This window comes from Neofelis nebulosa, chromosome 9 (assembly GCF_028018385.1).
Source record: "Neofelis nebulosa isolate mNeoNeb1 chromosome 9, mNeoNeb1.pri, whole genome shotgun sequence".
NCBI classification, from domain to species: domain Eukaryota; kingdom Metazoa; phylum Chordata; class Mammalia; order Carnivora; family Felidae; genus Neofelis; species Neofelis nebulosa.
This window is the reverse complement of record NC_080790.1, coordinates 53,998,009-54,024,164: the sequence shown is the minus strand read 5'-3', so window position 1 is coordinate 54,024,164 and position 26,156 is coordinate 53,998,009. Positions and strand designations below refer to the sequence as shown.

General features: G+C 41.1%; 2 protein-coding genes across 16 annotated transcripts in view; one reads left to right on the top strand and one right to left on the bottom strand.

Moving 5' to 3' along the window:
* Positions 1-17,998, bottom strand: part of AAK1 (AP2 associated kinase 1) — a 167,030-nt gene extending 149,032 nt beyond the window's left edge. For 12 of the 15 annotated variants that reach the window (XM_058683825.1, XM_058683830.1, XM_058683832.1 and 9 more), the window contains exons 1-2: positions 17,829-17,998; positions 17,152-17,542 (exon numbers count right to left, since the gene is read on the bottom strand). In XM_058683825.1, coding sequence (XP_058539808.1) covers positions 17,152-17,314 — 163 coding nt within the window. In that variant the 5' untranslated portion in view covers positions 17,315-17,542; positions 17,829-17,998. The remainder of the gene's footprint in view (positions 1-17,151; positions 17,543-17,828) is intronic. The other 3 variants (XM_058683838.1, XM_058683839.1, XM_058683837.1) reach the window with 2 other exon arrangements.
* Positions 17,999-18,668: 670 nt separating this feature from the next.
* The window catches only part of ANXA4 (annexin A4), a 163,369-nt gene continuing 155,881 nt past the window's right edge, over positions 18,669-26,156 (top strand). Inside the window, exon 1 of the mRNA XM_058683842.1 lies at positions 18,669-19,186. The gene's annotated coding sequence lies outside the window, so the exon portion shown is untranslated. The remainder of the gene's footprint in view (positions 19,187-26,156) is intronic.

Here is a 26,156-nt window from a genome sequence, read left to right as displayed (position 1 = left end):
AAGGAAGTAATAGAACAAGTGCCCAAAGGCTTGAAAAATACTCATTGTGGTTGTTCTGTAATAGCTATAAATAACTTCTAAATCTCTAATGTAGATTGGCTAAATAAATCACAACACATTCACATGATGAACTAAAATGGATGATGCAGACATTTAACACAAAAAAAAAAACAGGTAGGTATACTACTAAATGAGAAAGCAGATTATAGGGGATAATGTGAAATATATTCTTAATTTTATAAAAATACACAGGTCTGGAAGGCACACACCAAAATGTTAACAATGGTGATCTTTAGGGTTACAGGTAGTATTTTCTCTCTTAGTCTGACTTTATCTTCTAACTACTCTATTATCTTTATGGATTAACATGTGTTAAAAATATATATTTTTTTTAACGTTTATTTATTTTTGAGACAGAGAGAGAGCACGAACGGGGGAGGGGCAGAGAGAGAGGGAGACACAGAATCGGAAGCAGGCTCCAGGCTCTGAGCCATCAGCCCAGAGCCTGACGCGGGGCTCGAACTCATGGACTCACAGACCGTGAGATCGTGACCTGAGCTGAAGTCGGCCGCTCAACCGACTGAGCCACCCAGGCGCCCCAAAAATATTTTAAGACTTCATGATAGCTTTCTTCCATATCAACCACAGATTATATATGGAACTGTGTTCATTTCATTGTTTCAAGTCTACCAGCCCTCAACAGCAAATACCAGTTGAGTCTCCAGTAGGACCCTTACTGAGATACAAACATATAGCACTGAACAGTGAATTATAATCCTGGAAACTTTTCTACGGTTTCAAGTACATGGAAACTGAATGACTGGAATAATGTTATAATGGTGCCTAGAACGTTGCCTTACATTGGAAGTGTGGAGAAGGGATTTCTGTGTATGAGGAGGGCAGGTGGGAGAGAGGAGAAGAAAGGATAGAAAGTGAGAAGGAAAACGGAAATAGGTTAAATCCCTATGGCATTGATACTCAACGATACTCATTTTCAGACAAATGCTTATAAGCACATTTAATTAATAAGAAATATCAAGTGGTAACTCGTCATCTCTTCAGAACTCAACCTTTCTGGAACACAAGGCACAAAAAACTAATTTCTGTGCCAACAGGAGAGACAAAGCCCATGGTCAGCAGCTCATGTTCCTTAATCACAGACAAGACCCTCAAATTCTCACTAACAGCCTCTTCATTGTTGCACACGGTTCTAGAACAGGCTTAGTCATCTAATTTCCAAGTCCATAGCAGATTAAAAGCAGCAAATTAGAGAAACACTAATTCAGGAAGGCACGCAGATAGCAGTGAGAGGTAACAAGGGACAGTCTCATAAGAAAGAAACCAGAAACATGAAATTCACAAACATGAAATTCAAAAAGCAGTGCAAGTTTATTCAGGAGCAAACTGCCTAACCCCCATCAAGCAAAGATCCTAAGACATCTAGTAACAATGTATTTGAGAAATAAAGGATGGTGAGATGTTACTCTTGGAAAGAAACTTCATCATCATCTCGTTTTACAGAAGAAGGAACATGATAGGCAGGGTGGGGAAGCAACTGTCCAGAGTAAGGCGTAGGGGTCACCAGACAGGCTCTGATCAGGCATATTTTCTACCTATATCATGCTGCCTCTGTGACATATAATCTAGAAGACAGGAAATATATAATGTGTTTCAGAAAAAGTCCTATCCAGGGACGCCTGGGTGACTCAGTCAGTTAAGTGTCTGACTTTGGCTCAGGTCATGATTTCATGGTTTAGGAGTTTGAGACCCGCGTTGGGCTCTTTGCTGTCAGCACAAAGCCTGCTTCAGATCCTCTGTCCCCCTCTCTCTCTGTCCCTCCCCCACTCACTCTCTCTCAAAAATAATAAACATTAAAAAAAAGAAAAAAGAAAAAGTCCTATACAAAATAGTACATTTCCAAAATCAATAAACCCTCAGGGGTCAGGAAACCGGTCTTCCGATGGTGACTTATCTTGAATGGGCTTTCCAAATGACCAGGCCACTTTCCTATTTTATCCTTTGTTAGTTCTTCTCTTCATAGACTTAAGGAAAATTCTCCCTGTCCTTCCTTACTCTCTTTAAAAACCCCAATTCAACTCCCACCCCACAGCATTCGATAGAAAACAAAAGCCATGAGGCAAGAACTCCTTCAACCTGTCAGACCTTACCAATTTCTTATCTTCTGTATCCATTCTTTCTCCAGTTCCTTCCAAGTCAGTGAATGGAATCCCCTTTCTCTTGTTCAAAGTCCTCTCCTGCACCTGAGTTGAGGATTCTATCCATGACCTGTCACCATGTTCTCAGTCCTATTCTATCAATAATCCCCCTATACTATATTTCCAACCTCTTTCTACTAGCTACTTTTCTGCTTAATGTGCTCAAGACTCTGCCACCATTAAAAATAATAAATCCCTCCATGACTCAGCATCCAACTGACTTCCCATTCTCTCATTTCACTGCCTCCTGACTCCACTCCACTCTACCACTCCACTTAAACTGCGCTAACAAAGCTCATGAATAATCTTCATATTTCCAAATCCAATAAATATACTTCCATCCTTATCATGACCTTACTGATTGCTAACACCCCAAAGTATCCACACCCTCCTTCTTTGAAATCTACTTAGTATTCATTGCCATCACTTATTCTCTCCTGGTTCTGTATCTATATCTCCAATCATTCTTCTGCCTCCTTCACCTGCTTACTCTTTCCTTCAACTGGCTTTCACTGAGTTCCTCAGAGGTGTCAGGCACCACACAGGGAACAGGGGATATACAAGGAACAAGTCAGTGAAGGTCTCTGTTTTCATGACAGTGATATTCTTGTGGAGGGAGATACACAACAACCAAGAATCAACTGACACAGGCCAGCTGGCAGAATAAAACATGATGAGTTCCTTATATTGGATGGTGAAGGAAGGTCTCTCTGAGGTGAGTCTTAAGTGAGGTCTGAATGGCAAGAAGCAGCCAGCGATGGAAAGATCGGGAAGAAGAACATTCCAGGCATTAAAGACCTAAAGAGACCTCAAACTATAAAACTCCTAGAAGAAAACATGGGCAGCAATTTCTTTGACGTTAGTCGTAGCAATATTTTTTTCTAGATAGGTCTCCTAAGGCAAGGGAAACACAAGCAAAAATAAAGTATTGGGACTACACCAAAATAAAAAGCTTTTGCACAGTGAAAAACCTTTGTATTGTTTCGTACAAAACAAAAAGACAGCCTACTAAATAAGAGAAGATATTTGCAAATGATATATCTGATAAGGGGTTAATATCCAAAATATATAAATATCTTACATAACTCAACACCAAAAAAACACAAATAATCCAAGTAAAAAATGGGCAGAAGACCAGAATAGACATTTTTTCCAAAGACAACACACAGATGACCAAGAGACACAGGAAAAGATGGTAAAAAAAAAAAAAAAAAAGCTCAACAGCAAACATCACTAATCCTAACGCAAATCAAAACCATAATGAGATATCATTACACCTGTCAGAAAGGCTAGAATCAAAAAGACATGAAATAACAAATGTTGGCAAGGATAAGGAGAAAAAGAAACCTTTGTGCACTGTTAGTGGGAATGTAAATTGGTGCGTGCACTGTGGAAAACAGTATGGAGGTTCCTCAAAAAAATTAAAAATAGAAATACCATGTAATGCAGTATTTCCACTATTGGATACTTACCCAAAGAAAACAAAAATACTAATTCAAAAAGATATAAGCATCCCATGTTTATTGCAACATTATTTACAATAGCCAAGATATGGAAGCAACCCAACTGTCCATCAACAAATGAATGGATAAAGAAGATGTGATATGTGTGTGTATGTGTATATGTACGTATATATATACGTGTGTATGTATATATATGTATACACACACACACACACATACACACACACACACACACACACACACACACACACAAAATGGAGTATTACTCAGCCATAGAAAAAAAATGAGATCTTGCCATTTGCAACACGGATGAACCTAGAGGGTATTATGCTAAGTGAAACAAGTCAGACAGAGAAAGGCAAATTTCACTCATATGGGGAATCTAGAAAACAAAACAAACGAACAAAGAAACACAAAAAAACATACTCTTAAATACAGAGAGCAAGCTGGTGGCAGTCAGAAGGAAGGTGGGTGGGGTTGAAACAGATAAAGGGGATCAAAAGGTACAAACTTCCAGTTATAAAATAAACGAACAGCATAGGAAATATAGTCAATAATATTGTTATAACATTGTTGGGTGACAGATGGTGATTACACTCACCACCAGTGAGTGAGCAGTGAGAAATGTACAAAATTGTTGAGTCACTATGTTGTACACCTGAAACTGTTAATTATACTTCAATAAAAAATTAATTTTAAAAATAGATTTTAATATATTTTTCTATCCAGGTATCTTTCTTCCTTCTCTCTTTCTCTTTCCTTCCTTATTTCATTCCTTCCTTTTATATTTCCTTTGTTCTTTTCTTTTTTCCTTTCTTCCTTCATTTCTTCCTATCTTAAAAAAAAAAGAAAAGAAAAGAAAAGAAAAGATTCCAGGCAAAGGGACCAGCCAAGCCAAGCCTAAGATGCCAAAGAGGAAACGATGTTAAATGCTCAAAAAAATAAAGGGGAATCACTGTTGCTAAAGAGTCACAGGTTGAGGTGAAGAGAGATACAAGTTCTTGCAGGGGTTTGCAGGTCAGAGTGAGGAGTTTGGATATCCCTCCAGGTGTGCTCCTCTTCCTCCACCTCCCCACAGCCCGCTTCTCTCTTTTTCCACACAGTCTCCTTGTGAGATCTCATTCCATTTCACTTTACATTAATATCATGTGGTTATAGAACAACTCTCACCAAACTTTTCTCTAAAATCCAGGCCAGTCCTATCCACCAGTGTCCTAAACCATATCCACACTTGGATTTTCATTGGTGCTTCACGCTAAAAAGTCCTAAACCAAACTCATCCTCTTTCCCTCATACACTGTTCTTTCTTCATTCTGTTGACACCATTATCCACCAGTCACTTAAGCCAGGATTCATCCCAGCTTCCTCTCACCTCCAACATCTAATTATGAACACTGATTTTTCTAGTTTAAAGGAAAGATATGGAAAAAGGTAAGTAGAAAAAGAATGGGATCTTTTGCCTCACTGATATTGACACATCCCAGTACGGCTCATACATAACCCAAGGTTAACAACCCATCTCAAGAAGGTTGTCTTAGTCCCAGCTACACAAGTCTAACACTTCAGCCTAATCAACCCCATGTCACTGTCCCTCTCAAATGGTCTCAACAGAAACTAGAGAACTTAAAAATCATGTCTTCCAGTTAGAAGGTATCTTTGAGGTCATCCAGTGATCTCCATATTTATATAAGGAAAACCATAGTAGTGGAAGGGAACCCACGTGTCCCAGATCACTGAGGAGACTACACAATCTACTTTCCTTACTTTATACAGCTCTTTGTTCAGATGAGCTAAACCTAAAACCAGAACTTGAATATGCATAGACCTGGACATTATTCTATCATACCACCTTCAAATCACTTTAAAATTGCTGGCTGAGCCACTTATATGACCCATTTTATGTTATGAACATAACATTAATATTCTAAAACTATTATTTTAAAAGAGAAAGAAATACTTCATTTTCTGGGAAAGTTTATCTTATCCAAAGTAACTTTTTTCAAGTGAATTCTCATCATTGATCAGAGAGCCACCAAGATCTGATCTTTCAACAAGGTCACAGAACTCATAGGGCAAACCACCAGGAAAGGCTTAAGGACGAGTCCCCTTTTCACTACTCCTCTCTGAAAGCAGCAAGAACAGGGAGAAATGAGTTCCTATCTATGTTCTAAGAGCTACATATAGTGACCAGTTTTAGGAACTACCTCTCTAGACTCAATTTATAACTGAGCTGCTAGTGCCATACCTACAAACCTTTTAAAAACAATATGCCCTCTGATAAACATAAAAGTCTCATATCCTCTCCCTCCCCCCAGCGCTTAAGACTACAATGTGCCTCTCTAAAGAGGGTATACCACCATTCCCCATACTATTTGAGGTCCCTCCTTTCCTACCTAGGCCTGGGGTTAGTATGTGCTTTTTCAGATTATGTATTCCTTTCCTATCTGTCCCCTGCTCCCATGCCCACTACCCTAAATGTAAGTTGAGAATCACTGTCCTAATTTACCACAAGCCAACAACCACCACAAGCTAGAAAATTAATGCATGCTTTGCTTAAAGAGAAACTTTAGTAACTTCTGAGTTTTTGATACTTGACCTAATCTTCTCCATCTTTACAATATAGCACTGAAATCGTTTTAGAATTCTTTTATATAGTTAAGATACTTGTATTTTATATCTCTACTTTTGAGATTGATAGAATTAGTCATCCATAACTGAATTGAATCAGTAAAGAAATTTACACAATTTTCAGGAAGTCTGGAAGGTGTTCTATTTTGCTTTGAATTTTGTTATTTTTCAACTTTACCAAAAACCTAGATTTGAGAGCTCTTATCATTGTATTAAGGTCCCAAACATAGATCTGTTATATTATTGGAATAGGAACAGGGAGGTCTATATATCTCACATCTGTCTGGTCTGTAGTGCCTGCCCAGTGAATGTGATTTAGTGCTGATTTACTGTATTATTTCTTCAGTTAATTTATTCTCCAGTACCCTCTGTTACAGTGTTCAGATTTAAGAGTCCTTAATTGGATACAAAATAAACCTAAGGTTTACACCTTGCCTCCTAAAAATTATCTAACACTAGAAAGTAGACACAAATGAAATAAATAGCAAAACACAACTTTGGGATTATGGGCCCAAACAGTCCACAAAGGCAGCAAGTATGACCAGCACCCACAGAACAGAAGGAGAGAGGGATCAAATGTGCTGCGGTTAGGTGGGAGTAAGGTAGGTGAGCAGGGCAAAGCAGGGGATCCCAGGTACAGGGAATGCTACGAGGAAAGCACTGGAAAGAACTAAACCCATGATTCATGGGAGAGGAGGAGTGCACAGGCCTGAATGAAGCAGACGACCTATATTAGAGCCTAAGAATGTGAAGCTGGATAGGCAGCTGGGATCAGGTGTTCCTCAGGGGCAGAGAGGCAGAGGCCCTTCATGCTAATCGCAACATGACAGGCTGGGGAAATTTTCCAACACACAGGTGGCTTTCAAGCATGAAAAAAAAAAAAAAATCAAACCACAACATTCATCTGAGATTCTCTTTCTTATCTTTATTCCTCATCTGTATCTATCTACACAATATAGCACTTATTTAAATAGTTTGAGTCCCTGTATATAGTTAAGATACTCATACCTTACATTTCTACTTTTTAGATTAATAGTTTTATATATATATATATGTATATATATATATATGTATATATATATATACATATATATATATTACTAACATTAGTTACATGTATATATATATATATATACACATGCACGCGCACATATATATATATATATCTGCACATATATATACATCTATATGTATATATATATATATCCATGACTAACTTCACCAGCTTATTCACACAGCAAAGCAAATACTGCCTGATTAAAACAAAATTCATGCACTCAAATGTTAAGAGTTACCATTTGCAGACTGCTAACTATATGCTAGGCACTATGCTAAGTGCTTTACGTAATTTCATCTAATCCTTACAACCAACCACAACATTATCCACATTTTATAAATGAGAAGACTGGATGTTAGTTGCCCAACATCACAGGGACAGGTCCAAGATTCAGTCCAAGGGCTGCCTACCCCCAATTCCCATGCTTTTAAACCACCGCACATGGGTCTAACCTTGGAGGTCTTCTCCTGAGAACATCACAGTGCTCCCGTTATTCTGGGGGACAGGGAAGGAAAGACACTACTGGATAGCAGGTTTTTCCCAATCATTACTGAGTTACTCCTTCTGGTCAAACCAAGATTATTCCATAGCTGAAAAGCCAGTTGGAATTATTTCTCCCAACACTGCCCACTCTCCACCAAGAGGCCCAGGCTTCTAAAACTAGAGGACAAAGGTCTGAGGAGAAGGACTAGGCAAGTGGAAATTAAACAAATCTAACAAACTGGTAAGATAATCAGCACTTCCTGAACAAACAAGATTTCATGAGCAGGGAAAATGATGAGTTGAGGGTCCTAGCAGGAGACCTGCCCCCTCTGTAAATGCTGCTCAACCCCCAGTCCTCCAGGAGGGGACCAGCTGACAAGGCCTGAGTCCTCTCCTTTTTTTTTTTTTTTTTGTTTCTGAAGGGTAATAAAGTCTCCGTTTTGTTCTCAAATTCATGCTCAGTAGCACAGGGACAACAATCTCTCTCTTACCCTAAAAGTCCCAGTACAATAGCTGTAAGCATCCTCAAAAACAGGCAGCAAGCAAAATTACATGGCATTATATTGCTTTCTCCAAGATTCAAGTCCTAGATGAAAGGCATCATTATTTAAGATCATTATAATTACAAATGATAATCTAACATCAATGCTATGCTATGCTAGGCCTTCTATAATAATAATGTGCCATAAACTCTTGCATCCAATAAATAATCTCTCAGCTCTTCAGAAATCATAAATAACAAAGCTTCAATTGGCATTGCCATCCACTGTCTGCCAAGGTTAACTCAGGACCCAAGGAGAAAACTGACCATGGTGTTCAAGCTGATTCACTCACAGCAGCCCTCGAATGAAGCTCCAGATTTGCACTCTTTCAACTTTGTTCCAACTTGAAGAACTTGCCCTCTGCCAGGGTGGAAGTCTCGTTCATAAAAAGGACTCCTCTTTCCTAACAATTGTTCATAACTCAAAAGAAGAACTGAGATTGTTTGAAGTATATATAATACACTAAAAATAAAGATAGCAAACTGGTAATAATAAAGATACCGGAGGGGGGAAGGAGGCACAAAATACTGCAGCCAGTATTGCTGAGTGATTCAAAACCACATGGAATAAAAAGGCTTTTTTGCTTTGGTTATAAGCACAGAACATATGATTTATTTATGTAGGCAATTTTGTTCCTCAAAAGAAACCAAAAATGTTGCAATACTTACTTCAACTTTACTAAGAATATAACATATGCAAACGTGCAGAACTAGATGTGTTCCCTAAATAAAACAAGGTTACTCGAAGAAGGGGTTCCAGAGAAGACTCACAGTTAAGAACAATCCAGCTTCACAAAATCTTCCTCACCAATTCAGTCCTCACTGATCTCTTTCCCCTCAACACCTCCAGAATTTAGAGACTACGCCACCCACCCTATTGTCTTATAGGGCGTTTTTGTTTCTTGTGTGTTGGTCACATTATGTCAACAAAGAGGGCAGGAGCCAAATCTTCCGTTATTTTTCTATATGTCACAGCATCTTAGAGCTGAAAATACCATAGATGCTCAATAAACCTTGCTACTCCTGGCTGGCAGGGCAAGCTGTCTCATGCACTCTACATTATACCTACATCTTCTCAGAGGAAGAGGATGTTTATTATAAATGAGGAACCAGTGGCTCCTATTGGTTAAATTACTTCCCCAAAGCCATACTGGCAAACAGAAGTCAAACAACTTGAACCCACTATCCCTAATTGCAAGTGCTAGACTCTTCCTGAAAATTCTTCCTGTACAAAGGATTATCTACACCTTCTCTCACAACATTCTGATTTTTAATGACCCTTCCCAACTGAACCTCCCTGTGAGCAATTCAAGTCAGAAAATGCTTCCACAATATTTTGGGGTTGCTCAGATATGAGCAATGAGAACATTGGGAGAATTTTCTAAAACTCATAATCCATACTCAGCCAGTGGTAGAGCCTACAAACCCTTGCCGTTCTACCTCCTTTAGTTTACTGGTTTATTTCTGGAAGTAGCTATTTTACACAGAAAATGACATAAAGATTTTTAACCATATTAGGTTAAGAAAGATAACTGCCTCACTGATCCTAAGAAAATGAATTTAAAAATTAAAGGATTTGCCTAAAGTCAGATTAGACCCTTCCGAGCCATCTCCGACTCCTCTCTCTTTCCCCACATTGGTCAACACATCACGTTGTGCCACCTTGGCACAACTGACATTTTGGGCTAGATAATTACTTGTGGTGGGGAGGGAGAGCTGTTGGGTATGCTGTAGGATATTCAGCAATATCCTTGGCCTATACCCACTAGATGCCAGTATTACCTCCCACCTGTAACAATCAAAAATGTCTCCAGACATTATTAAATGTCACCCGGGATAATCGCTGTTGGGTGAGAACCACTGCTCAAGACCAGTGGTCTCCAAACAGAGGGCCACAGAACAATCCACTGGGGAAGAAAAAAATATATATGAGACTCTCTACTTACATTAATTTCCACCTTAGAAAATAAGATTTTATCTTTATTTACTAGATGGCCCAACACTAGTGCTGCCATCCAGTCTCTATATCAGTCACATGTCTCATATGGATCTGATGGAATAATGAGGAAAGAGTGGAAGCTCCAAAGCACGGGCTGCACAGTTCATGCGCTTGGTTAAGTGGATTTACTGATTACATCTGTTTTAAGTGAATTAATCTTCATAAAGCAAACAAGGGGCAAAGATTCCTGCAAAGATATATTGGATTAAAGATAATAGGGGCACCTGGGTGGCTCAGTCGGTTGAGCGTCCGACTTCGGCTCAGGTCATGATCTCACGGTCCGTGAGTTCGAGCCCCGCGTCGGGCTCTGTGCTGACAGCTCAGAGCCTGGAGCCCGTTTCGGATTCTGTGTCTCCCTCTCTCTCTGCCCCTCCCCTGTTCATGCTCTGTCTCAAAAATAAATAAACATTAAAAAAAAAAAAAAAAGATAACAGAAGCATACATGAAGAACAAGATAATGGTAGAGCCTCAATTCTATCTGTGGTATACTTAACTCTCTATCAGTCACATTACGATGTACAAACGGTCACAATCTAATATGACAAGAAGTTTACCAAAACCTATCTAGAGGACTTAAAAGACAGATTTGCATCTATGATCAAAAATGATGAATTTCATTTTAAGTATATACTGTGTCTTCAGATATTAGTTAATGATAGCAGGACATAAATAAATAAGCATGTACATAATGAAGGAATTAAATGTTTAACTGATAGTGCCATTCTATCCAAAGAGTTTAGAGACTATTGCTCTAAACCAACACTGTCTAATAGAACTTTCTGTGATGATGAAATATCTTCTATCTGCGCTGTCCAAAATCATAGGCACTAGCCACATGTGGCTATTAAGCAACTGAAAAGTGGCCAGTGTGCCTGAAGAATTAAAGTTATATTTTAATTTAGGTAATTTAAATTTAAACAGCCATATGTGGCTCTGGCTACTTTATTGGACAATGTAGCCCTGGACCACTAATAGATTATGCTATCTCAACACATAAAGCTCCCAGCAAGCAGTGCACTTCCCTAAACTTTTGTCTTGGGCCATGTTATTCTGCCTAGAAAATTCTCTCAATCTTTTCCATCTAGTAATAAGTTCTTGTTTTTGAAGACATACCTCAAATATCCCCTTTCTTCAGCTTTTCCTGACTATTCCTGACCCCACAAAATTCATGGCTACCTCTTATCTGTTCCCCTCCCCTTTTTACATCCTTCCATTATTGCACTTGGAGGTATTGGCTCACGTACCTGAAGTGCTCTCACTGTGAATTCCTCAAGGCAGTCTTATTTCTCACTGGCTGATGCCCAGCACATATGAGGGCTCAGGAACAGTCACTGGATATGGCAATGAACGAACCAACAAACCTTGACCTCCCCACTTATACTCCAGTGCTCCTTCCACCACACCAAAAAATGGCTCCAGAAAAGCAGACTGAAGGCCACTCTTTGCTACTTCACAGTGCCAGATGCTACTTCAATAGACAATACCATTTCTATTATTGTCACTGTTTGGCTCTTTCAGATGCAGATGTCACAGTTATTTCTTCAGCAGGCTTAGAAAGCATTTATCCTTGCAAGAGTGCAAGATGAAGGTACATGGTGGTGTTAGTCCCCTTTCTGAGATGCCAACTTTCAAACACTGCGACGACTGCTCTGGTGCCGTAATGTTTCGTATGTACTTTATGAATGTTTATCAAGCTGTCCCCATGTACTCTACATGCAGTTTTAGCTACTGAGGTACAAGTATATGTCTCCCCTCATAATTTCCCACTCAAAACCCACGTGAAACTGTTTCTCTTCATCATCTCTCATTAAAGGAGTGTGACTTTGCTAGACCAAAAGAAAGGCTTTGACCATGCAACTAACTGCTTATTCTGGATTTCATTTCTGAATTCTAGATTTGGCTATATTTAGCAAAGCTATAACCGTCATCATGCCTGAAGCCAGGAAGAAGACACCATTCACAAACCACCCCCTGAAAATCTGCAGTTGCCACTAAAAAACCAGACTTCCCAGCAGGCAAAGACATCTGAAGTGGGAGGGATCAAATTGGTGTCTGCGTCAGAGAAGACCTCAGGTGCTTGTAACTAACTCTCTGCCTGGCACTAAAGCTCTCCATAACCTTATTTCCTCTTTTCTCTCCAACCTACCTTCTGCTCTGGTCAATCATCGTCATTATTTCCCCCGTCCACTCTCTTCTGTAACACTGGTCATCCCTCTCCCCCACCTACTTCTCCTTCAAGCTGCCTGCTTCTCACGGAACCTTCAGGACCATCCTTCTCCCCGACACTATCCCCTCCCTTGCCCCACAAATAGCACAGGGTTGAGGCACACAGGGTAGCAGTGCATAATGGAGAGCTACTCAATGGTTACTCAAAAAACCCAGCAAGTGAAGAAAGTGAACAGCAAGGGAATAGCCAGGGAACAAATGCAGAATTTCCTTCTACCATTCTATGCCCTTCTTTCCTTGATTCTGGAAGGGAAACTTGTGCTAACCCAAATGATAACCCTGGACTCGTCAGTGTTCCTGAACGCATCATACTGTTTCACCACTCCACACTTGCATAGGCTCCTCTTTCTGCGGGGAAGGCATTGGGCAACCCTCATCTGGACCATCTGCTGGGCAATTTCCATTCCTGTTCAAACCAGACATCATCTATAAACCCTCACCCTCAGGCCCTCTCTTTATCACCTCATAACATCTTTTTACCATCTAGTATGTACCAAGAGCCATGCTAAGTGCTGGCCACTGATCTTGGGGTTATTTGTTGGTCTGTGAGCACCTGAAGACCCAGGCCCACATCCTGTTCTTCTCAGTAGCTCTGGAACGTAATGCAGTGCCTACCACAAAGGCCTAACGAAAATTCACTAAATGAGTACATGTATGTATCACATCAATACCAACACAATAGAATTATGCTGCATATGCATGTGTATACACATACATACATACACGTATACATATGTTTGTTTTAGGTCGTTTCACACACACACTTTTAAGCCTCACTACCTTGTGATGTTGGGAGGAGAAATCGTCAGCTTACTGGTATGGAAACTCACTTAGTAGTTCTTGTTAACTCTAGACCTGGATTCCTTTAGTATAAGTAAGGAAACTGCTTTGCAGGGGCACGTGACCCACCTTATACAGAACTGATGCAATTCTGGAATGTGGTCTTAGACACAGTAGGAATTCGACAAACATGTACTGTTTAAAGCTTAGAACGTAAGGCCTCACATAGCTAAGGATGTATGACAAAGGCACTACTCTTCAGTCCTTCTCTGAGCACTGCTCCTATTTTCCCATGGAGCTTATTCTGGAAGCTTAAACCCAGTCTTTCCTTGACATCACATGCCCATTACCTCAGACATGATTAGGAAGTCATCATGGCATCTTTACTAAGGAAGCTAAAGAGAAAATATCTCCCTCTACACTCAGCCTAGAGATAGCCATATCCTTCTGAATTCATGGTGTAGAGCCTTCACTTCTTCCAAACAAGCCCTCGGTGACTAGTTAGTGAAAGCAGATGAACAGTGCTGATGCTGCTGATGGAGATGGCAGCCCAGACATTCTCCTTTATTACTACAGCAGCTCCTCCTCGGTGTTCCTGCATTCCTCACTATAAAGCAGAGACCAACACCCACATTAGAGAAACAGGGGTGATAGGTGGGACGTGGTGGGAAAAGAGTCTATGTTTAAAGCCCACCCTCCCCATACTGCCTGGCCACTGTCCTGGGCACTCGCACAGTTGTCCTCAGACAACTCTGGCTGGGACTGGTGGTTAGGGCAGCACCTGGAAACTCAAAAAGGAAAGGGTACAGGAAGGAACGTGGCTACCCAAAATATCTATTGACCCTTGAAGGAGCTAGTGAGGCTTCTGCAGAAAAATATCTGACTCTGTCCACCCACAATAGGGAACGGGATGGCTGCAGATCGCTGTAGCCAAACTAGCCTTCACAATGCCCCTTCACTTCCCCTGAACTATATATAGGATGTAATGTTGCTGCCAAATAATGGCTGCCGCTCGTTGAACACCTGAAAAATGTTAAATAATTCATATACATTGCTTCATTTAATCTTCACAACCACTCCATAGGACAGGGGTTCTTGATCTTTTGCTTGCATCAGAATCTCTCCAGAAATCTGTTAAAGCCCCACACTCTTGGTTTATGGGGTGAGGCCTAATTCACATTTCTAATAAGCTTCCAGATGATGCTGATGCTCCTGATCCAGGCTCTACACTTTGAGAACCACTGTCATAGGGAAACAGATTTGAGACAGGCTTGAAAAGTCTTATCCAAGGTTTCACAGCTAGTAAAGAACAGATGCAGAATTCGAACCTAGATCTGCCTGACTACACAGACACTGCTGGTAACCGTGCTGTACTGTATGTGTGAGTATCTGCCTTGTCTTCCCAAATTGTGACAGCTCCTTAAAAGCAGACATCACCCTTCAGAACTCCCCATATCCCTCTCAGAACCTAGCAGTGCCTTTTTACTTAGTGGACGCTACATAAATACTTTGTATACTGACTCCTACATAGCTATATACTTCTAAGAGCCACAAATGCAAAGTCTCAGTTAAAGAACATAAAAAGAACATTATCACCAGACCCAGTTTTAAGTGAGACTCTCTCCTGCTGCTCTGAGTCTTTGTCCATGCTGTCTCCACACTTGGATAACTCCTACTCATTTGGTCAGTCACTTCCTGCAGAAAGCAATCCTTGGCTCTCTAAAACTGAGGGCCGCTGCACCCTAAGCTCATCTCCATAGCACATATCACTCTATCCTAACTGGCTGTTTTCCATCTCTCAAAGTAGTTTGTAAACTCTAGCATCTAGTTTTATGTCATACCTCCAGGGTCTAGCACAGTGCCTGGTACGTCATAGACACTCCAGAACTGCTTGTTGAATGAACAAATAAATGAATACAGAGCTGCAAGCCCTAAGTTCCACTTAAAAATATCATAATGCGTGATGTGTAATTCTCAGGGATGAATTCCAGGGAAGAGGAGGACAGCCTAGATGACAAAGACCAATTTTCCTTTTATCTTCCCCATCATTCAGATTCCGAGAACAGGTACTGCTTAGGGTAGCCCCACGTACAAGGAGACAATATCCTAGCTGAACCAGATGCTCCCGGGCTATAAAGTCAGCAGAGGCCACTCAAAGAGAAGGAAAGAGCTCTGTGCCCCTCATTCCTCCTGATTTCTCTCTCACACACTCCTTCTCCATTTCTCCATCCCACTGCAGTCAAGGGCTTTGGCACGGGAATGAAAGAGACAGATCAGACTCAAGGGTGCGGATCTGGCAGCGGGCACAGAAGCATCTCCCATCCTGCACCAAAGCCCACAGGGAAAGATCCAGAGGGACAGTGACTCAGGACCCGGATTAAGTCCAGCTAGAGCAGTGCTGAGAATGGAAAAGAGCAACAATTTCACAAGGACATTAATTGTCAGATCTTTTTTTTTCTAAAGTGCTTTTAAAGTAATGGCTTCCACCCTAACCCCAGAAAACTGGGCCCGGTTGAACCCAGTACTTGCACAAGCTGAGAGTCAAACAGCTTTTTCCTCCTCCTAACCCACCCGCCCACAACACTCACCATGACAGGGATCTCCCAGGCCCAGGTTAGGACCCTTGCTTCAACCTTAGCTTGCAAAAAAGGCTCCACTCCAGCTAATAAACTGTCCCCCCACAACCACCATGCTGCAGTAACAGTGGCATCCCCCTTCCCCAATCCCCTCTCAACCGATAACACAACCTACAGCAGGTTGGCCCCATTCAATTAGCTTGAATAGCTTCATGCCAAGGAAATCGCTGCTTTTATTAAAAATAAAAGCACACAAAGCAGGCAATGGGCTGTGAAAAGTATGAGTCTGGTGTAATTATGAAGGTCGAGGTTAAGGTTACCAAAAGAGACATGCAAAGATTTCCAGAAAGCCTGGAGGATTAAAAAACATATATTTACATATCTATAGATACACAGATGAACACACATGTAGGGAATTTACACAGCAGATCTAAATAACATCTTCTCCAACAGAAGAAAAATAAAAATCAGATGTCACTCTCAAGTAATTCTTTTGGCTAAAAAATAAAAACTAAAACAGGAGGAAGAGGGGCCTAGTGGACTGGTTTCAAAATAACCACATTCATCTCATGTAATTTCTGTTATCTTAGCTACATCCTGGGGACCTGATTACAGTTGGGTCAGGAAACAAAACTAGTCAAATTCACCAAGAGCCTTGGCTATTAGAAAAACATATTCCCATTCTTTGAAAATCCTCTCTTCCTCCAGTGCGTGCTCATGGGAGTGGGAAAGTTGGGTAGAAGGAGAAACCCCTCTCCCTTCTTAAAGGTACTCCATCTCCACCCTTCAGCCCTCACATCAATATTTCAAGTTTAAGGAGGATGACAACCCCAGCACCCTACATTTGATGTGAAGCTTTACACTTTCACACATACGTTTTCCCTCTGATCCTTGTAATTCAGTGAGGCAGACAAGAATTGGCTTGTCAATTTTTTAAAAATAATAAAAGGTCACTGAGGTAAACAATTTCCAGCAACGTCCTTCCATCCCATAAGCCCTGTCACTTCCAAACCTCAGTTTTAAATTTTTCAAGGACAATGATTCACTGAGCAAGGGAAGGGGGAAGGGGGAAGGGAGGGTCAACTGGTCAAAACCCATTCATACACTGAACAACTAGAAACCAGTCTTGCTGCATCAGCACAAGATTTTAATTCACGGCGCACTGAAAGAGTCCCACCATACCTTCCGCCAACACCTCGTCCACAGTGACCTGCTGTCGCCCAATGCCAAAGACCCTTCCGATGTAGCCACTGCCCAGGCCCGAGGTGCTGCCCCCACCTCCGCTGGAGCCAGAGCCCAGGCCAGAGCCGCCCTGCTCTCGCCGGGAGTCGAAAAACTTCTTCATCTTGAGAATAGGAAGCAGTAAAGCAAAATACCGAAGGTTTCTGGATTTTTTTTTTTTTTCTAAGAAAACAAGAGATCCAAGGATTTCTTCTCGGATTTCAGCTCGCAGAGGAGCCACCCGAATCCGGCCGTGGGGGTGGGGGCTGAGGGAGGATGCCAATAGGAATATGCGTGTCAATCGCGCCGCGGTCCCCTCCTCCTCAAGAGAGCGATTCGCGTAAGTTTAAACCTGTGATGACAGAAGAAGAGAGAATGAATCAGTAACACACTTACGAATTCAACCGCTGAGTCCTAGAGGGAGCAAAAGCCATCATCCCGGGGAAACGCTTCATGCATTTTCCTAGCGAGAAAAATTCTGGTGCTGAAATCCCGGCAGAGCGCCGGACCCCGTCCCCGCGGCTCGGAAAAAGGAAGGATCTGGCCGCCTCGGGCAGCGCCGACCCAGCGGATCACTGCCTTCCCCTCCTCCTCGGTCTCCCCGCCGCCCCGCGAGGCAGCATCCCGGCGGCACCCACTTGAGAAGGCTCGGCGGCTGGCGCCCAGCTACCAGCCCTGCAACATTGTCACGGCCGCGGGGCCGGCCTGCGACGCGGAGAGGAGGCGGCGCTGCAGCGAGAGCCGGGGCCGCGTTCGGCGCCCGCCCGCCCGCCAGCTGATCCCCGGAGCGCCCAGTGGAGACTGACCCGCCGCCCCTCCCCCGCGCGCGCTCCCGCCCGGCTCCAGCCACCCAACCAGGAAGTGAACCGCCGCCGGAAGTGCCTCTCGGGACGGCGCGGCGAGGGGCCGAGGCCCTCCTATTGCTGCCGCCCGGTCGCGACAGACGAGAAGGAGTCGTGGGAGAGAAGGGGACCCAGGAGGGGGGTGTCTCAGTGTGTACAGAGTTTTGTAAAAGAACTTTTATCGCCCGATCCGCAGTGCACCATGGGAAAGGTAGTTCGGCGCAAGCCACCGGCTGGACTACAACTCCCAGGATGCCCCTGACGGAGCGAGCAAAGCGGCTGCGGTGGCCTCCTTGGCCTCGAAGGTGGTTAGTGGGGTGGTGCATCTGTGGGGATTCGGTTATTTAAACATATCCGGTAAAGAAACCGCCAAGGACTAGGAAACTGCTGTATGTTCCACCCTTTTGAAGCCATCTTATTTGCGGTTTGAGCTCCCTGCACAAGGGATTCTGGGGGTTGTTGTTTCCAAACGGATCGAGAGGCTGACACCTGAAGGACGCGGCTTAACCGCTTAGCCTCTGGCAGGTCCTGCGGGGCTTACCGACGTCACCTGGGCAGAAGGTGGAAGACGAGGGGTAATCGGGAGAATTTTGCTGGCAATTGGTCCAAAGCCACAGTCGAACGCCAACTCTGAGTAGAACCTGTGCCCTTCCGCCGCCAACCTCAAAAAGCCGTTTTTGCTCCCAGATGTTGAGAGCCGCTCAGCGGTCAGCTCTGAGCTAGGCGCAGTGAGAGCGCTTAATAAGACAGTGTCTCGGCTGGGAATCAACAGGCAGGACTCAAACCGAGAAACTTAAACGTTGTGTTCAGGGCAGATTCTAGGGTACCAGCAGATCCAAGCCGTTGGCTGTGACCCCAAACTGGGGCTGGCTCGTCTGCCGACAGTGACCCTCAGTTCTTCCACGTTTGCTGATGCTGTGGGTGAGCCTTACCTTCACATATCCCCTCACACAAGAACCCAAGACTGATCTGTTGTTACTTCTTTTTCACTCAAGATTCCCTCCTTCCCTGATGCTGATTTTTACCCTGATACCGCCTGAGTGCCAAACTCCACTTGGCGGACAATGTGATTTTCATCTGCCAAATGCAGAAGACTTGGAAGGCCAGTTACTACCCTTCTACATCCCTAGATTTCCTGATGGACGGTGCTTAAGGTAGTTCCAAATCCTTGCTCCCTCCCCATCCATGATTTTTCTAACTACCCGAATATAGGTTCTTTCTCACCTCCACCTGCTCTCCCTAATTCTCCCACCGCGTTCTTGACTTGTACTTCGTCCCAGAACTTTTCAACAAGCATTTAAGGAGAGGAGAAAAGGGTACTCTGGGGGGGGAGTGGAGGCCGGGGGCGGGGATGGTTCTTGTTTTCTCTAATCTGAATATTGAACTGAGCTGTGACTGGGTTGGCAGCAGCGTTGCTGTGCTTTCTCTTTTCCTTCTTCCTCTCCTCCTCCTCCTCCCCCCCTCCTCCTCTTCCTCCTCCTCCTCCCCTTTTCAAGTAGTGCCTTTGCAGTTAAGCTTCCTGTGTAGAGACAGCATTTCTTCTTCCAGAGGGAGTCAATGTTGTCACCTCAGTTCACAAATTCATGCAGCCACCTCCAGGGTGGAATGCAGCACCTGCTAAAACATTCCCTGAAAGGAAGCCCAGGGAGCATTTCTCTGCACTTGCCTTAAAAGGCTAGATTTTGTCTTAAGGAAGTTTGAAATAGACCTTAAAATAGACGGGAAATCTCATTTGGAATTAGATTCATTGACCTCCAACTTTCTCTACATCTATTGATCTTGACTGACTTTTTAAGTTTATTTATTTATTTTGAGAGAATGAGTGAGTGTGAGGGCTCTGGAGCAGGGGAGGGGCAGAGAGATGAGAGAGAGAGATAATATACCAAGCAGGCTCCAAGCCCAGTGTGGAGCCCAACGTGGGGCTTTATCTCACTACCGTGAGATCATGACCTGAGCCAAAATCAAGAGTCAGTTGCCCAACTGACTGAGCCACCCAGGTGCCCCTTGACGGACTTTTTTGAAGAACTTCTGTTGGTCCTAGAATCTGTTTCTATCTCACTTTTTACCTTCCTAGACATTCCTGTTACCAGACTAGGCCAGACTTAGGCAAATTCCCACTCTCACTTCTGAGATACAAAAACTTGTTTTTATCTGATAGGATTAAGGTAGCTAACAAGCAGCCATCTGGACGATTTAAGGACGTTTTTAAAGAAGCAAAAGAAAGAAAAAACCATTAGAACACTGGATTTCTTGCTTTCCATTCTCTCAGAGACTACTAGCAATTATAATGATAAAACTACAGTTTTTCATCCTTTACATATAACAAGTTATTTGTTGGTAATGTTGAAATAAGGTAGTATTGTTTTACTCATTTTATTTTTTTTTAATTTTTTTAATGTTTTTATTTATTTTTGAAGGAGAGAGAGAGACAGAGCATGAGCTGGGGAGGAGCAGAGAGAGAGAGAGACACAGAATTCGAAGCAGGCTCCAGGCTCTGAGCTGTCAGCACAGAGCCTGATGCAGGGCTGAAACTCACGAACTGGGAGATCATGACCTGAGCCAAAGCTGGACACTCAACCGGCTGAGCCACCCAGGCGCCCCTGTTATACTCATTTTATAGATGGGGGAACTGAAGCATAGAGATAAACGACATGCCCAAAGTCACACAGATAGTGACTGGCAAAGCCAGGGCTCAAACCCAAACATTTTGGCTTTAGAGCCCAGTGCTTAACTAGCTACACTGAACTGTCAACTTAGAAAGAACAACTATAAACTGATTAAAATACTTTAAAATATTTAGAAACATATTTAGAAACAACAACAGACCAGGAAACAGAGAATCTTTGCCCTCCATAGCTGTGCCCCTAGACCACTTACATCTCTGGACCTATTTTCTCAGCCATAATACCAGTGCTGTCCTGCAACTCTTAGTAATTCTCTTGTTCCTGAGTGTAGAATAATCAGATTTTTTAAAAAATCAAAGATCAGCCACGATAATCTCAAACTCCTACCACACTTACTTTCTGTATAATTTGCCCCACCCTTCCTTGTGTTCCTTCCTATTCATCTTTTCATGTATATTGTCACCTCAAGTACTAAAAGTCAGAGAGCAGTCTTCTACTTATCTCCACTTATCTCCTCGAACACTCAATACAGTAGTTTGTATCCTTACCAGTTCTTAAATAAGCCAAGTAATTGACTTCAAATGAAATGTGACATAGAAGAGAGCAGTCTGATTAAGGTAGAAAAAATTGATTTGAAGTAGTCTGAACTAGGTAAGCTTGAACTCAGTCCAGGAGATACTATGGATAAATAATCAAAAAGAAGAGGGAAAGAGACATTACTGTGTATTTTCCATATGCTAGTTACTGTATTAAGCACTTAAAATATTATCTTGTTTAATCCTCATGTTTGCATCTCTGTGAGGTAGATACTATTACCTATTATTAAAGTAGATACTATTATCCCCAGTTTTATAGATGAATGGTGAAGATTGTATTAGTAGCAGAGGGATGTGTATGGTTTGTGAGGTTTGCAGAAAATTATTTGTTCTGTGATGTGGCTAACTCATGTCACAGTAAACCCAGTTATGGCAAATGTGTGGTGCATCCTTAGAGGAAATCAAAGGGAAGGGGACCAACATGAATTAACTACCTTAACTAAGGCCCCCACTGTGTTGGATATTTAATTATATCATATCATAATACACCTATGAGGTGTTCATTGCTTTTATTTTGTCAATGTGGAAACAGGCTCAGTGGGGTTAATGTATGTCAACTGTTGCTACATAGAGCCTATAAAGGGCAGAGGCAGAATCAAAACCTGACTCACCTCAAAACCCTCGTAATTTTCACTATACCGTGTAGCCATTCTATATTGCCAGCTTTTAGTCCAATGGAATTTATTAGAAATGCAGATTATCAGGCCCTACTCAGATCATTAACTGTTTGATTATTAAATAATGAACTAATCTAATGCATCACTTAAGGGAAAGAACCATACACATTTTTCTCCACTTTTGGTTTAACATTTTTAAAAACTTTTTTAAATTTAAATGTTTGTCCTGTTCAACTGAAGTATAATTGACATATTTATCATCGTTGTCTTTTCTCCAGCACTAAAAATGATACACAGGGATACAGTTCTCAGAAATTCATTTTCAGCAATTCCTTAATGCTTAATATGAGAGCAGAGGGTTAAAAGTGAATAAAATATAATCCTCACTTTCAAGGGATTTCAAATATCCTGTAAAATTAAGTGTATTAAAATGATAGAGGGAACTAACTCTGGTAAGAAAGGCACAATCAGAGTAAAAACAGCTAGAATATATTTATGTAGGGACAGGGGCAGTAATCCCCTTTCACCAACCATCCAGGTGATTCTGATTCATATTCAAGTTTGAGAACCACTGTTTAGCAGAAGGGAAATTATGACAACCATCTTCCTCCTTTGAAAAGGACATTCATTGTTTTTTGTTTTCTGGTTAGAAGAGTAATTACATAATCATTGAAGAAAGTAAGTCAGCTCAGAATAAAAATCACTCAGAGATAACTGCTATTGACTTTTTTCTTTTTTTTTTTTTTTTTTTTTTTTTTTTTTGCATTGACTGATTTCGCGAAGCTCAAATTTTTCAGGGACTTTTCAACATATCCAGTCCAACAGCCTATTGGAGGTCTTAATCCCCTTTCTCTTTTTAGTTGCCCTATAAATCTTTCAGCTATTCCTCCTGCTGTGTTTTGCTACTTACTGTTACTGCAGAACTTTGAATGTGCCTCCATTATAGCCCAAATCAGTTTGTACTGTCATTGTTGGTTAACCTGTTTATCCCTTCAGGATTACATTACACTCATCTTTCTTTTTTTTTTTTTTTAGATTTTTAAAAAATGTTTATTTATTTTTGAGAGAGCGAGAGAGAGACAGAGTGAGAGCAGGGGAGGGGCAGAGAGAGGGAGACACAGAATCTGAAGCAGGCACCAGGCTTGAACTGTCAGCACAGAGCCCAATGTGAGACTGGAACTCATGAACCCCAAGATCACGACCTGAGCCAAAGTCAGAAGCTTAACCGACTAAGCCACCCAGGCGCCCCCACACTCATCTTTCTGTCCTAAGCAATGGACTCACACATACGTAGCAGATGTTTAATAAATATGTTGAACAAATGACTTAGTAACTCAATGGAAAAAAATCTATCAAAATACTGAAATGTATTTAATGCTTCTTAGCAGCGTCCTAATTAGATTTGAGCTCTAATAGTCTAATTAACCACAGAAATGTTCTTTTAGAAGAATTTTTTCTAAAACTTCCTAGACCTGAAAGTCCACGTTTAAGATCAGTAAATCTCAGAGGATTAATAAAGAAAATGTATGGGTTATTCAATCCTCCCTAACAACATAAAAGGCACCTGAGACATTCTAGGTCACTCATGGTTCTACTTTCTCCAGCAGTTTATTTCGATGTCATTAGTTTAATATCAATTTACCTTGAATTTTCATTCTCCCCCAGCAACTACTGCATTTTTCTGCACCTCTTTCCAACAAAGTACCTCAGTGCAACTGTCTATCCTTGCCATCTCTACCAATTCTCATTACTATGTCCAATAAGCAGTTCTCAGTCCCTTTTGAAAGAATTCATTTTATTTAAGGGCGCCTGGATGGCTCAGTCAGTTAAGCGGCCAACTCTTAATCTCAGCTCAGGTGTTGATCTTAGGGTTGTGAGTTCAAGCTTCGTGTTAGGAATCTATGCTGGGTGTGAAGCCTACTTAAAAAAAAATAAAAATAATTTTAAAAATAAAAAATAAATAAAAACTCATTTCAATTTATTTAAACAAACAGACAAAAAACCCAGTTCACCCATTTCTCCCACCCGTCACCCCCTGCCTCTGGCAACCATCAATCTGTTATCTGTACCTATGAGCTTAAAATATATGTTTTTTAGATTCCACATGTAAGAAAGATCATATGGTATTTTGTTTTGTCAGACTTATTTCACTTAGCATAATGCCCTCGAGGTCCATCCATGTTGTTGCAAATGGCGAGATCTCATTCTTTTTTATGGATGAATAATATTCCATTGTATATATACCACAATTTCTTTATTCATTTTCCACTGATGGACACTTAGGTTTCCATATCTTGGCTATTGTAAATAATGCCGTAATGAACATGGGAGTGCAGATCTTTTTGAATTAGTGGTTTTGTTACCTTTGCATAAATACGCAGAGGCAAAATTGCTGGGTCATGTGGTATTTCTATTTTTAATATTTTTGAGGAACCTCCACACTATTATCCATAGTGTCTACACCAACTTACATTCCCACCAGCAGTGCATAAGTGTTCCTTTTTCTCTCCTTCCTCACCAACATTTGTTATTTCTTGTCTTTTTGATATTAATCATTCTAACAGGTGTGAGGTGATACCTCATTGTGGTTTTAATTTGCATTTCTCAGATGATTAATAATATAGATCATCTTGGGGCATCTGGGTGGCTCAGTCAGTTAAGCATCTAACTGAGGCTCAGGTCATGATCTCATAGTTCATGAGTTTGAGTCCTGCATGGGACGAGCTTGAGCCCCACATTGGGTGAGCATGAGCCCCACTTTGGGTGAGCTCTGCTCTCTCTTTCTCCCTCCCCTCTCTTTCTTGCACCTGGAGGATTCTCTCTCTCTCTCTCTCTCTCTCTCTCTCCCTCCCTCCCTCCCTCCCTTCCTCTCTCCCCCCCCTTCCCCTCTCCCCCTCTCTCTCCCTCTCACTCATTTGCTCCCTCTGTCTCTCTCAGGAAAAATAATAATAATAATATAGAGCATTTTTTTATGTACCTATTGGTTATCTGTATGGTGTGGGTTTTTTGGAAAAATGTTCAGATCTTCTGCCTATCTTTTAATTGGATTGTTTGAGGGTTTTTTTTCTTTTGGTTGTTGTTGTTTTTTTGGTTTTTGTTTGTTTGTTTGTTTGTTTTTTGCTACTGAATTGTATGAGTTCTTTATGTTGTGGGTATTAGCCCAGTATCAGATATATGATTTGCAAATATTTTTGCCCATTCAGAAGGTTGCCTTTTCATTTTGTTGATGATTTCCTTTGCCTTGCAGAAGCTTTTTAGTTTGGTGTTTATTTTTGCTCTTGTTACTTTTGGTGTCAGATTTTTAAAAAAATCACCTCCAAGATCTATGTCAAGGAGCTTATTACCTATGTTTTCTTCTAGTTTTATGGTTTCAGGTTCAAGTCTTTAATCCATTTTGAGGTAATTTTTGTGTATGATGTAAGATAGTGTTCCAGTTTCATTCCTGCATTCTTATGCATGTTTTTCCAACACTATTTATTGAAGAGAGTTTTTTCCCCATTGCATATTCTTGGCTTCTTTGTAATAAATTAATTGGCCATATGTGCATGGGTTTATTTCTGGGCTCTCTGTTCTGCTCCAGTGATATGTTTGTTTTAGCTCAATACCATACTGTTTTAATTAGTGTAGTTTTGTAACATAGTTTGAAATTAGGGGGCGTGATGCTTTTGTTCTTCTTTCTCGAGATTGCTTTGGCTATTTGGGGTCTTACATGGTTCCATACAAATTTTAGGATTTTTGTTCTATTTCTGTGAAATATGCCATTGATATTTTGATAGTGATTGTCCTGAATCTGCAGATTGCTTTGAGTAGTATAAATATTTTAACAATGTTAATTCTTCCAATCCATGAGCATGGAATATCTTTCCATTTATTTCTGCTATGACATTTTGATCAATTTCCTTTTAGAATTTTTTTCTGTATATAAATACAGTTGGGTTTTGTTTGTTTTTTTTGCCATATTGAATCCCATTACATATTTGACATATTCTGTTTTTTCATTTAATAGTTTCTCACTTCATTATATATTCCCCAGAAACATTATTTTTAATGAATGCTTAATGATCAGTTCTTTACTATTGAATATTTTGTTTTATTTTCAAATTTTTACTATTTTATGTATATATTATATAAATGTATATTACATTTACATATTATATATGTATTTAATTATGTTTCCTCCAGGAAAATTATACTGATTTGCTCTCCACTCTTTGATTCAGTTAATATATATTAAACACTTACCATGGGTTATACCCCAGAAATTTTATTGCAATGAACAAAATTCAC